Below are 14,301 nucleotides of genomic sequence, written 5' to 3'. Positions count from 1 at the left end.
TATACAACCTGGCAAATAATGATAATGATGATAACAATAATTATGATAATAATGTTGAAAACAAGAATAACAAAATGGTAAGCTGTAGTTGAGATGTAGGATGGCTAATAGCAATAAATGGTAATGAGGTTCCTAACTGGTTGACACTGAGCTTATTTTCTAGTTTTTGGTAGATTCCAGCAATTTCTCAGTAGGAAAATATATACAATACCAAAGGTTTCAACATAGCTAGCACATTTCCTGGTAGTGTCAAAAACAAACAAACAAACAAAAAACAATAAAATGAAAGCTGAACTAGAAGTTAATCAACAATAAAGTCATGGTTGAGGCAGCTTCCACTGCTGCCAGTAATATACAATTATTTTGTGATAAACAGGGACTCTGGACTTCAGGTAGTTAATATGTATTATATTTCATAGCATACCATGTTAAGTATTATGGGATATGTATGATATTATGATATGATATGATATGATATGATATGATATGATACAGGATTTTCATTTGCAACAGTTCTAATATATAACAAAAGATATTTTTTTCTTTTAATCTGTCTTGACAAGGAATTTGTGCAAAAGGTAAAATAAATGGTGTATGTACTGCATTAATTTTAACTCAACATTAGCAGTGTGTGGCATAATTCTATTGTCTTCCAGAAACTTGAAATTATATTAATTTAAATTTTGTATCATTGAATATCCTTGGAAAATAAAATTGTAGTTTGTTACTATTAAGAAGTTAAAATCAGGTCAATATAACAAAAATGTTATAAATAGGCAAATTGTATTCCAATGTGTGACCCATTTCATTCCAAGGAACATATTTAAAGTAGATACCATAAATTATATTTTAGAAATGTCCTTTTTTTTCCTGCATTGAAAATAAATAGAGATGGCTAAAATAAACAGTTGTAGACATATAAGGACAATAAAAGTATTTTTTATTTTCATTTTGGATTCTGAAAATCAAGAAAACAAATGGAAATGAGAGTTCAGATATCAGATTCACCCTTCTATGTTATCACTTCTATCAGGCCATTTTTGGTTTGTGGCTATTAGAGTAAGTAGTAAAGAAAGACAGGAGAACAGGAACACAACATGGGCTGATTAATGCTGAGAGTGGTATGGGTGATCCTTTAAAAAGCCTGACTGAAACTGGCTATGGGAAAATATGCTCTATCGGTCATGATGAAACTATTGCTACAAATACTTTGTAAAGTCCATCACTGACACAGTGTATATATTCTTCAGTATATTTTCTGTCATAGCGGATAAATAAAAACACATAATACTTTAAATGAAAGTACATAACAACTTGATTGTTTGGTAAACAAAGATATCTGTATCAAAATCTTTGAAAGCAAGCCTGAATATTCTCGTCTTTATTGATTGCTACTGTTGAAAGCGTTGAGTCCTATCATAGCTTAAAAAAAAAAAATTGCACTCTAAAATATGTATCTGAAAAATGTGTTATATTTTTTAAACTTTTTTTCCTTACCTAAACCATGCCTATGTGTTGACATTGGTGGTAACACAGTCCAAGCCTTTGTCTTTGGATTGTAACATTCAACGGTGTTTAACGTCTTTAAACCATCCCGGCCTCCAATGACAAACAGCTTGTCATCAATGACAGCAACACCAAACTGAAGCCTCCTGCCATTCATCATTCCAGCCTGGATCCATATATTTGTTCTGAGATCATATTTTTCAATAGTTGTAGCACCTGATAAGACAAAATAATAGGATAATGTATATAAAATTGGGTATTTTTTTTTTCTTCAAAGACTTTAATGTAATTTTCTGATTATTTGCAACATTTGATAAGTATTTTATGTTTCTTTAGAAAGTGTAGTCCCAGGATTGTTATGGTTATTATTATCACCATGAAAGTGGAAAAACAAACAAACTACATAAATGGTCTCTACAGAATCAAAGTATTATAAGCCTGAATAACAGTTTCCTCTAGCTTTATGGTTTTTTTTTGTTTGTTTGTTTGTTTTTTAACAGTTCAGTGGCATTACTATCTGAGATAACTAATCTTGCCACAATTTATCCCAATTTTTCAACAAGAGTAAAAAATGCCTGTGAAATTATGTGGAATTTTCATCAAAGGTGAGAAGTTGTGTTTCAGTTTGGGTTCGGTGTTGTCGTGTTGTGTTTTTTTTTTTTTGGTACTCATCTGTTGAGTTTTTTGCAGACATGTTTCTGCTGGATGTACAGAATATTGTACTGCTAATTTCAAGCAAGACACTTAAAGAATGTTTCTATATATAGCAAAAAATTTTTCCTTCTATACTTACTCATTAGATGCATTTTCAGAGATAAACTCAAAAAGTTATAGAGAACATCAGAGATGATCTGGATGAGGGCGTCCAGTGCACCCTCAGTAAATTTGCAGATGACACCAAGCTAAGTGCGTGTGTCGATCTGCTCGAGGGCAGGAAGGCTCTGCAGGAGGATCTGGATAGGCTGGAGCGATGGGCTGAGGTCAACTGCATGAAGTTCAACAAGGCCAAGTGCCGGGTCCTGCACCTGGGGCGCAACAACCCCAAGCAGAGCTACAGGCTGGGAGATGAGTGGTTGGAAAGCTGCCTGGCCAAGAAGGACCTGGGAATACTGGTTGATAGTCGGCTGAATATGAGCCAGCAGTGTGCTCAGGTGGCCAAGAAGGCCAACAGCATCCTGGCCTGCATAAGAAGCAGTGTGGCCAGCAGGTCTAGGGAAGTGATTGTGCCCCTGTACTCGGCTCTGGTGAGGCCGCACCTCGAGTACTGTGTTCAGTTTTGGGCCCCTCGCTACAGGAAGGACATGGACGTGCTCGAGCGAGTCCAGAGAAAGACCAAGCTGGTGAGGGGTCTGGAGAACAAGTCTTACGAGGAGCGGCTGAGGGAGCTGGGGTTGTTTAGCCTGGAGAAGAGGAGGCTCAGGGGCGACCTTATCGCTCTCTACAGGTACCTTAAAGGAGGCTGTAAAGAGGTGGGGGTTGGTCTGTTCTCCCACGTGCCTGGTGACAGGACAAGGGGGAATGGGCGAAAGTTGCACCAGGGGAGGTTTAGGTTGGATGTTAGGAAGTACTTCTTTACCGAAAGGGTTATTAAGCATTGGAATGGGCTGCCCAGGGAGGTGGTGGAGTCACCATCCCTGGAGGTCTTTAAAAGACGTTTAGATGTAGAGCTTAGCGATATGGTTTAGTGGAGTACTTAGTGTTAGGTCGAAGGTTGGACTTGATGATCTTGAGGTCTCTTCCAACCTAGAAATCTGTAATACTGTGATACTGTGATAACATCATATATATAATAAGTTAGGTAATCATGAAGCCTCAGTTTTTAAAAGTAACTTGTATGCAACATACAAATATAAGATACAAAATTACATTTATTAACAAAACCAGAGAGATAACGGAAGCATAATAACAAAATCCCAGAAAGTGAATGGGCAATGCATCCCATTAATTGTAATCTCAGTTTAGGCAACATTATTTTAAAGCATATCCACAAATATTTAAAATATTTGAGTTTAAATTAATCCATGATAGAAATTCGTATGAACTGTTACTAGTGTTTCATTTTTACATAAACATAACAATGTTTTGTTTCCAAAGCTTAAATACCTCAACAAGAAGAATCAACATAATTATGCTCTTGTATTGAGCTTTACCAACTAACTATTTAGATTATAATAAAAGGTTAGAATTCCATTGGGAATAATTATTTTAGGATGTTATGTTTATTTTTACATAAACATAACAATGCTTTGTTTCCAAAGTTTAAGTACTCCAACAGAAAGAATCAACATAATTATGCTCTTGTATTGAGCTTTACCAACTAACTATTTAGATTATAACAAAAGGTATAATTCCATTGGAAATAATTCTTTTAGGATTCATTCATTCTTTGGAGCAGTAGAGCAATGAACCAAGTAGAAACAACTATAATGAAAGCAATGCTTTTTTCAATTGAACTAAAAAAGATATAATTTAAATTCAATTTGTATTTAAGTGTAGCAGAGCAGCAATAATTTACAATTCAACTGGATATATTAAATCTCCTGCTAGTTTTATGAAGCCATACAATCTATGAACCAATTTTTACATTCGATTAACAGAGACATGTTTATTTATCCTTTCAGCCCTAAATTAAAACTGATCTGTGTAATTGTATTAATTCTGGGATTTGGAGGAACAAAACTACAGATTCTTTGATACAGTTGTTTGGTGGTTCTGCAGGGCATATTACAGTGATGGATATTAATAAAGTTACATTATAATACTTGAAAATGTTTATGTGCCAAATCTATTAATGTTAAAAGCTGTAGCAAATAACTTCTCTAATGCTGTCTACTTCAATGATAAAGAGTTCAATTTAAAAGTTTTGTTATTCTGATTTAAGAAATTATTACTAATGCAACAAATGCAGTCTTTGAATTATGATCAACTATATATTTCCTAACATTAGTTAAATCTGAGTTTGGCACAATGCACTATTAAATTCTATGTTGCAAATTTCCTGGATGTCTGAATTCACTTCATCCAGTAAGGCAACCTGCTTATCTAGGGAAAATGAAAACAAAACAAAACAACAATTAAAATAACAAAAACAACAACAAAACCCAACAACTATCAAGATCTATTTTTGATTTTTATTTTACTTTTGGTTCTGGAGTGCATTTTTGATGTTGATTTTCCAGTCTCGCACACTTACCATACATTGGCTTCTGTCACAGAATGTTCCTGAGTAACTGGGTTCTATTTAGATGAAATCAAATTGAAGTATGTGTGTTAGTGATGCAACTCATGTGCTCCACTGATGAATATTCAGTCTCTTTGACCAGACAACAACTGCTCCAAAGTGGAACAGGTACTGACCCTTTAAAATGGTCTCAAGTATTGGTAACACTCCATTCTTCAATCCAGACAAGAAAAGAAGTACCTTCAAATTATATGATAGTCCTGGTATGAAATCAGCTCATGGATGAATAGGGGATGATTGAATCAGTTAAAATATTATAGGTATCTTGATGATAGTCAGAAAAGCATGCTTTTTTTTTTTTTTTTTTTTCCCCCCCCTTTGGCTGAAGTATATTTCATGTCTCCCAGTCAGTTCAGTTTCTTGCACTGGAATGCTCAGACTCTTTTCTAAGTCTATTTTATAAAGACATTCTTCCTTCAGCAAGACCTCTAGTCTTCAGGTTTTTGTTTTAGAATCAGAATTAATCAGAAATGATTAGTAGTCACTATAGACTTTTTTAGTATATCTCATCAGTGCATGCAGGCCAGTTGTATCTATTTGTATCAGCCTTGCATTCTCTAGACTTTATTAAAAATAAATAAATAAATAAAAGTGAAATTAAAAATCTCATTGACTTCAGTGACTCTTAGCACTGATGATCAGCTAGCAATTGTAAAGTAAGTAAAAATTACCAGACCATCTCTGCATCAGCTGCATCTGTACACAACAAAGTCTAAACAGAGAATAGCTATATAGAAAACACTTACAATGTCTCCCTTGTTCCTGCAGAAGATAGTGAAGCAGCTGCAATCTCTGCTTATAGTCCAAATGATAAAATGAAGTAACATCTCCTGTTCTGCTAACACATCAGTCCTGTCATCAAGCAGTCTTAGTATACAGCTTGACATGGGCCTTTTCAAAATACTATTATAATACAATAAGTATGTAGTTTATTAATAATCAAGAAACATATAATAATAATAATAGTGCCATGTCCTCACCATGAAGACAGTCAAGCAAATAGAACAGTTCATCCATAGAGGCCGGACAGTGTCCATCCCTGGAGGTTTTCAGGACCTGGATGGATGGATACATTCTGATTCCCTGCTTTGAGAAGGAGGCTGGACTAGAGACCTCCTGAGGTGCCTTCTAACCTGAATTATCCAGTGATCCCACAATTCCATGATCTGGGATGGAGACTGTGGCCTGAGGAACTGATGTTCCTTTTCCTAGGCATGACTGATAGTCAGTAACAGTAAACCTCATATATGATACAGCTTTATCTAAGACTGTGAAATTAAATAGTGTGAATAGAAGACTATTGCCTTCCCTTTCATCTTCCACTATGTCATATATTTCTTTGAGTTTATTGTTATTTATTATTGGTATAAATACTTAGCTATCCATGCAAAATATACAGAGCCATGAACTAAAACCTTAACAATTCCTTTCTGACTCTTTCATTCCCAACAGAATTACAAAACCTCCTCTTTTTAACTTAAAAACAAAGACAAAAAAAAATTACCCCATTTATCAGGTATTATTAGTGTTTCGAATGTGCTTTCTCAAATTTAATAGGGTATAAGAACACAAGCAAACTAGTTTTAATAAGCACTAAGCCACTCACAATTGAAGTCATGCGATTACACTTGGTTTAAAAATACACTGTAATACTAGTGTTTAGCTTGGAAACATCCTTCAAGAGAAAGGTGGTGAAACCACTGAAAGATAACATCAACAGAGATTTTTAGATGCATTTAATTGGAGATTATTGAGAAGAAACACACTAAACTTAATCCTGCAACATAGGGGAACTGAATACATGAATTTAATTTTCTATTACAGCCTTACATCCATTCTTTAACTTTATCCTAGACAGAGGCAATAAGAATTATACTGTTTATATTTTGAGTCTACTTCTTTTTATGTTTAGACTGTTCTTCATTCCAATACAAACTGAAAAGTACTGGAACTGGTTGGTCAAAAAACAAAGAATCTTCTTCCACCATTATCCAGGAAGAAAACTAGGCTATTATTTCTGATAAAATCATAGATTCATAAAAGCAAAAGGATTTTCTTCACACGGATGAGGAGAAGAGACAAACCCAAGCCTGACTGCGGAGGATACTTTAAGATGCATAAAGGCTCCAGGAGCTCATTGCCAGATTCAACTCCAAATTAGGTTACATATTAGGCTGCTTTGATGAGAAAAGCTGTGGGGTTTGCTGTAATGCACCATGACAGTCACCAGAGATTTTGCAGAGGCATGTGCCTCAAAGACCTTCTGAAAATCCTAATATAGAGTACTTTGCCTCATTGCTGTGGAAGCTTTAGAAAAGTCTATTTATCATCTTCATCTTGTTTTCATACTAGGTTAATGTTAGCTTTGGCCAACTGCTAGGAATATCCATCATTAATTCTCTGCATAATCCTGAACTCTGTCCTGCAGATCATTTTCCTGATGCTGATTAGCCAGTCACTAGAAACTCAGAGTTTCTTTGGTCACATCCACATTGATGTATCTTCCACTTCTCTTCATGGTCCAGTCCCCTACTTGGATAAGAATTAGATGAATAGCAGGGTTCTTCCTTATCCTTAGCCTTCTCAACAAACTTTTCTTTCTAAAGGAAAGAAATCTAGGTTACAGATTGGAATAAAGCCATGAATTTTTCTAGCTAAGACTCTAATATTAGCTGCATTGGACCATGGCCACAGCATCCATCAGTTGCTGTAAAGACAGGCCTCTTGCATCCAGCAAGGCTCCAAAGTACTACTGTCTTACTCTCAGGAAAAGGTTTCAAAGAAATAAGAACTACTTTGTGAATTGCAGTGTGTACTCCACTGTAGTAGAACACTGGACGTTTGTCAGGGTAAAGCCTGAGAGCAGGAAAGCAAATGTGAGGTGAAACGCAATGTCAGAAACAAGAGGTTTCAATCCATTCCAATCCTTCAGTTAGCATTTGTGACTAGCATTGCTATGGTTTCTTATCAGGTGAGATGTTTTCTTATGCAGGCAGGTGAGAACTTGAACTTGAATGGAAGAATGAGTTCAAGTTAATAATCAATATATATACACATACCTTTGTCTATGTATATTTTATAGACAGATACATGCATTTTAAATATATATATATGTTTTTGTATCTGTATATAAGGTAGAGAAAATATAGAGGAGTATTTGTATACACCTCTGTTTTAGAGATAACTATATTAAATAATATAATAACAGGGAACGTAAGAGTTTCTAAAAGAGAATGTCATAAAGGCAATTCCTTTCTTCCAAATTTTTTTCTTCCCAAACTGGTAGTGGGTGTTGGTGTCTACTGCTTGAGATACTAGAGTGACTAGAGGTATCAAAACAAGATGAATAGACAGAAAAGGAGTGATTCATCAATCCACCTGACTGATTGTCATAATAGAGCAGATCACTGTGACAAAATCTCATTGCACAAAGTATGAAGGTATGAAGGTATACTAATCATAAAAAACAAGCTTATGCATATAATAGAATGCCAAGTCAAAGTCTTTGTCAGCATGGATGAAAGCATAACTTGTTTTCCTAAACAAGCAAACAAACAAAACCACACAAACACACAAAACAAACAAACAAAACTACAAAAAACAACTTTGGTAAATAATAAATGAGTGTATGTTCATAAAAGACTATTTTTTCATTTAAAAGAGTAATGGAGCAGTAAGTGTATTTGCAAGTGTATTTATGTCAGTAAAAACAATGTAATGACTCAAGAAAAATATGAGATATTGCATCTTCTTAATGTGAGAGACATTTCACCATATTTATTCTGAATAATGGAAACCCGTGAACTTTAGGGGGTCAGAAGTATTATATGTTTTATGTGATTATGCAGGTCAAAGTGATTATGATGAATATCTATCTTTACAGGAAGTAATCAGTAAGTAATTAAGAGTAAATTATGAGCCACATTAAACCTAACCTTTATATGTACTTCAATTTTTCATTCAAGTTCCATCTCTCTACTTGTCAGTAGAAAGCTGATGTAATTTTAGTCCATCATTCATCTTTAAATATGTTGCCTTTTTTAAAAAAGCCTAAATTATGTTCTTACCTCTGTTGTCATATCAATTACCATACTTGCTCTCTACAAACTGATCAAATATTTATATGACTGGCAAAGAATAAATGAGAAAGTCCCTTATGATATGAGGAAGAGTCCCTTATGATATGAGTCCCTTATGATATCAGAAAGAAAGCAAGAAACTGGAAACATTACAGAAACAGATAATAAAGAGTCTAAGTTGTCTAATCCTTATAAATGGTCCATAATTGTCTAACTAATGGTATATATTTTTTCTTTGTAGGCTTTTCAGAGCAATATTGTCCTGGTTTTGGCTTGAATAATTTTCCTCTGAGTAGCTGTGCTGTGTAGTAGCATACATGCTGTGTTTTGGATTTAGGATGAGAACAATGTTGATAACACACCGATGTTTTAGAGGTTTTAGGTGTTGTAGAGTGGTGTTTACACAGAGACAAGGATTTTTCAGCTTCTCACACTGCCATGACAGTGAGGAGGCTGGGGGTGAAGGACAAGCTGGGAGGGGACAGAATCAGGACAGCTGATCCAAACTGGCCAAAGGGATGTCCCATACCATATGGTCTGATGCTCAACGATAAAACCGGGAGAGTTGGCCAGGGCCAGGGAGGGAACTGCCACAACTCAGGGTCTGGCTTGGCATCTGTTAGTAGGTGGTGAGAAAACACATTGTGCATCACTTTTTTTCTGTATTCTTTTGTCATTATTATTATTATTTTCCCTTTGTTTTCTGTACTATTAAACTGTCTTTATCTCAACCTAGATTTATTATTTTTTTTTTTTTACCATTTTTTCATTCAACTCTCTCCTCTATGCTTTTGTGGGGGGTGGGGTAAGGGGTGAGTGAACAGCTGTGTGGTGCTTAGCTATCTGCTGTGTTAAACCACAACAAACATATATATGTGTGTGTGTGTGTGTGTTTTCATATGGGTCTATTCATGCTACAGCTAAATAATTTAGGTGTAATTTAGGCACACATAAATGTGATAGTTCTGTTGGAGGCCTCATGGTGTTAGATCAAGCCTCTGTTCCTCAACCTCAGGAAGTTATGATTTTCTCAGATGCCACAGAAAACCGACAGGAGTAGAGGAAAAAAAATCAGCAGAGAGGAGAAGAAACGTGAATAAGTAAATTCAACACTATTTGTAAGAGAAAAGAGAGATTCTAAACTGTGTTGAAGCTGCAGGGAACCAAAATACTCAGTGAAGAGCTTATACTTGAATTTACTATGATAGGACTTTATTGTGTTAATAACGATGTGGTAGTGCATTATGTATGACTGTGAACAGTCATACATTTATTACTTTTAAGTAAATAAACAAAAAAAATAAATGCAGGCTTTAAACAGGCAGTAGATTTCAGGGGCAGAAAAAAAAAATCCTATGGTATTAATCATGGTTACTGTGGTAATATGCAAAAAACTACTCACAAATACATCCCACTGGGCTAAGCTCAGTAAAAATCAATGTAAAAAAACCTACATAGTACAAGCTGAAAACCAGACATAGACAGAAGTAGTAAGGTATATAAAAGTAATGTCAACATCATTTTTTTTCTTCATTTTGCAGTCATATGTTTATTTTCTAGATTGAATTATTTGGAGATAAATTAATTGGGAAATAAATGAATGGAAAAGGATAAAAACACAGTAAGGTGAAGGTGAGATGACTGGAAGAAAGTGATAGTAGAAACAGAGCAGGAATGAAGACACAGAAATAGGTAGAAGACTATTTTACACAATAAAAATAGGGTGGTGACATTCCACACTGGATACAGTATATTATGGAATATTCTCTGAAGGGATGAAGTTTCTTGCTTTGTTCAATTTATTGGCTGCGCCTGATGGATTCATTTCATCCTATCATTGGTGGGGAGGGATGGAGTTTCAAAGATGAAAATGCAAGCGTCTGCAAATTTAGACACTTATATAAGTTCCCATGTTTGTCCTTGGAGACCTGCTCAGTGCTGCCAAAGGATTCTGCACAACTATTCTTTCTAGGAAATATCAGCATCAGCTCTGGATGAGAGCAACTGTTCTCTAGAAAACAGCTTGATTGGAAAAGACCTCTAAGATCATCTAGTCCAACCTTTAACCTTGCACTGCCAAGTCCACCATTAAACCGTGTCACCAAGTTCTACATCTACACATTTCTTGAAGACCTCCAGGGATGATGACTCAACCACTTACCTGGGCAGCCTATTCCAGTGTTGCATAACCCTTTCAGTAAAGAAATTTTTCCTAATATCCAGCCTAAACTTCCCCTGGCACATCTTGAGGCCATTTCTTCTTGTCCTATCACTTGGACCCTGGGAGAAGAGACTGATCACTACAGTAAACTCGCTAGACATCTGGTAAGTTGAAGTCCCTCATGAAAAAGTATGTTTTAAAACATGTTAATATTTAAAAATTCTTCAACTTATTAACACTGTTCCTCATGATGTTTTTACTTCTCTTCTGCTATAAAGTAAATATGGCCTTGAATTTAGCATTGGTTTAAATATTACTTAAAATTATCACAGCCTGCACATAGAGATTTTCCATACATTACTGAACCACTTCTCTACAGTAATTTTTGAAATATGCATATGTTTTGATTAATTACTGGCCCCAGAACTGCATGTCTGTATGTTGTACATGGCTATTTCACCTTTCTACACATCTGTTCCTTTACATGCTCTGCCATACACATTTTGTCTTTTACAGCTGTCTTTAGAATTGCCCCAGACTTGGGGTGAGGGGTGGGGGTGGGGGGATGTAACTCATACATACATCACTTATAATTTTTCACCGCATATTAGAAGGGAAAGTAGATATCAGGGGAGACAAATATGCAGAGAGATAGAGTCAAAGATTTAACTGAGCGACAAAAGATGGGGGATAATAATACATAAGTGAGAAACGTATTTGAGATGAAAGATTGTAGATCATACAAGAAGAGAACACATTTCAATGTCCTTTTTGACTAGCTCTAGACAGCATCTTGATACATACAGTTATGTTCACAGTTCCCATTCATTCAGCCCACTCCCCCATGTCCTGTAAATAGAGGCAAGACACTTCACGGAGAAATCCATTCTATGAAGTAGCCACTTACTGTGGCTGTTAATGTATTTTAAAAGCATTTTAACTCTTAACATTTTGATACCTACATCCATTTGGGGAATTTTGTTTTTCCTCTCTGTGCTTGGGTTTCCCTACAAATAAAAAGAGATAATATTTTCATATATAAAAATGTAAGATGATAAAGATTAAGGTACTTTGGAACACTGTGAAAAGCAATGAATGATTACTTTTTACAACAGCAAAGACTTGTTTAAAGTTCTGTGCCTGACATGCATTTAAGACCTGGGCTGTTAAGACTATTGCTTTGCCGTTGTTTCTACAACCAGTCAGTTTTCAGCCAGAAACTGAGAGTAACCTAATTAAGAGGATGCATCTATACTGCCAAATAACACAGCTCCCAGCTCACTGCTTGGTCCTGAATTATATTTCACACATATTTGAGCTTCATTACGTTCTACTGGGATTGGTAAAACAAAAATGGAAGAAATATCTGAGTGTATCTTTCATTTGATGGTCCACTCCTTTTTGGCAGAATGGATGAAAATGTAGCATGTTTGAATCTTTCCATCTTGCAGTAACTTATAAAAGGATCTTAATAGGCTTTCCAATCTCAAGATCCTAAACAAAACTTTAAGCACCCCAAACCTGATCTAGTTGTCTGTGACACAGGTCTCACATTATTTCGTTAAGTCTGAACAAGTGTATATATAAACAATAATAACACTTCAGGGCCATTAGGCTAGTTTTGTGGTGTGATATTGCATCCTTGAGTCACGCTTTGCCACCACATCTGGAGGGACTATGGTGTATCCCCTGGACAGACGCATTTAGCAGAAAGATAGAAGGCACACTCTCCCCGTTCACATTCACCATTTCTAAGGTGAGATCAATATTTAGACCCAAATAACTAATTTTAAATCACCTTGCTGTGGCACAGTGGAATGACAGTTACTCAGGCTGTTTCTTTAGATGTTTGCAAGATGTTTCAGGCAGATATTTCAGGTAGATGTTTCTAAGAGTGTTGAGCAAAAGTTAGTAGCATAACAACCCAGCTGAGATCAGAAAGTCTTCTGTCTGCCATTACTAGCGCAGAATCAGCACCTAATTGAAACAAATTCCAAACTCTGCAAACCCAAAGAATTGAGAAATGTTGGCTAACACTGTCTATCCCAATCTACATAAGCTGTGTTAGGAAGTCTTATCAATCTTCCAATCTTAAAAGACTGTCAACAACTACTTTGTTTGTTTGTTTGTTTGTTTCACTTTAGCCAAAACAAAGAAATTCTGACTAAATGTTTCAGAAAACTGGAAAATACAATTTCCTATGGGAGGATCAAAGGAAGCAGTTGTGATGATATTATGGTATATATATATATATATATATTAGGGAAATGGGAGATACAGGTTTAATGTGAAGATATAAATACGCTAAATATATATAAAAAAAAAAGATTAATTTCTGGCTGCAGTGTATGTGCTGATTATGCAGGGAAAGGCATATTTTTCTATAAAACACAGCAGCTGAGATACCCCACCACAAGTAAAATAATCAAAGGCTCAAATTAAAATAATCTTTATATAAAAAAAATACAAGAGATTACATAAAATCTGTATTTTTCGATAGCTTACTTCACTTGGACAGACACGATTTATTAGACTGTTTTAAGATATGAAGCTTTTCAATAATTAAAGAAAAACAAATGCACAGAACATTAAGGATCTTGTAATGAACATAATCAGACAATTCTTCTTGCACAAACACGTGCACAGACACGTGCACAAACCCTTATTTTTCAGGCAGACAGATTTCTAAAAAATCCTGAGCTATTTCAGTGAGTAATACTGAAGACAGAGTATATGAAAAAGACAGAGGTGAAACAGAACTCATTTAATCAGTTCTATATGAATGTTAAAAAATATTGTGGCTATACCATGACTGTGGCAGCACAAATGATTTCAAATAAGAAGTTAAATATTTTTCTTTATGTTCTGGATATATTTCAACATTTTTTTTTTTTTTTAATTCTACTTATGGTCCAGCTGGTTAGTGGATAAAATTAGCTCTGTGTATTGCGCATATTTTCATGGGTGTTCTAAGCCCCAGTTAGTGAAGTTTTATGAAATAATGAGAGATCTCCAAAGAAAGAAAACTCTAGAAATGAAAGTACTGTAGTGGATCAGGATGGTTTTGTATGATTATCCAGCTGCTGCTGACAAATCATCTATGTATGTGCTTCTCCCATCCAAGGATTCTGATGAAAGAGCAATTTACTATATCTCACAAATTTACCTTCATCTACAAATCAGTACACCATTGCACAACCCAGAATTCTATTTTTGGTTTTAGTTATCATTTGTAAACTTGTAAAATCAGGATGTAGTTTTGGAGAAATCTTTTCAAGTATCATTTCAGTTATGTATAAATGCACAAATGTTGG

At 35.2% G+C, this 14,301-nt stretch overlaps 2 protein-coding genes across 3 annotated transcripts in view; one reads left to right on the top strand and one right to left on the bottom strand.

Annotated features, from left to right (window-relative positions):
• KLHL1 (kelch like family member 1) overlaps positions 1-14,301 on the bottom strand; it is a gene marked incomplete at its 5' end in the record, with an annotated part of 257,350 nt that overhangs the window by 53,950 nt on the left and 189,099 nt on the right. The window contains 2 exons of one of the 2 annotated variants that reach the window (XM_080561214.1): positions 1,498-1,722; positions 11,950-11,994. In XM_080561214.1, the coding sequence (XP_080417340.1) occupies positions 1,498-1,722; positions 11,950-11,994 (270 nt within the window). The remainder of the gene's footprint in view (positions 1-1,497; positions 1,723-11,949; positions 11,995-14,301) is intronic. The other variant, XM_080561215.1, reaches the window with a different exon arrangement.
• Positions 1-14,301, top strand: part of LOC308180126 (uncharacterized protein) — a 501,337-nt gene that overhangs the window by 454,041 nt on the left and 32,995 nt on the right. The gene's annotated exons all lie outside the window — the stretch shown is intronic.

The sequence above is a fragment of the Anser brachyrhynchus genome, assembly GCF_964034855.1.
Source record: "Anser brachyrhynchus genome assembly, chromosome: 1".
In the NCBI taxonomy this organism is placed as follows: Eukaryota; Metazoa; Chordata; class Aves; order Anseriformes; family Anatidae; genus Anser; species Anser brachyrhynchus.
This window is presented reverse-complemented; position numbering and strand designations above follow the sequence as displayed.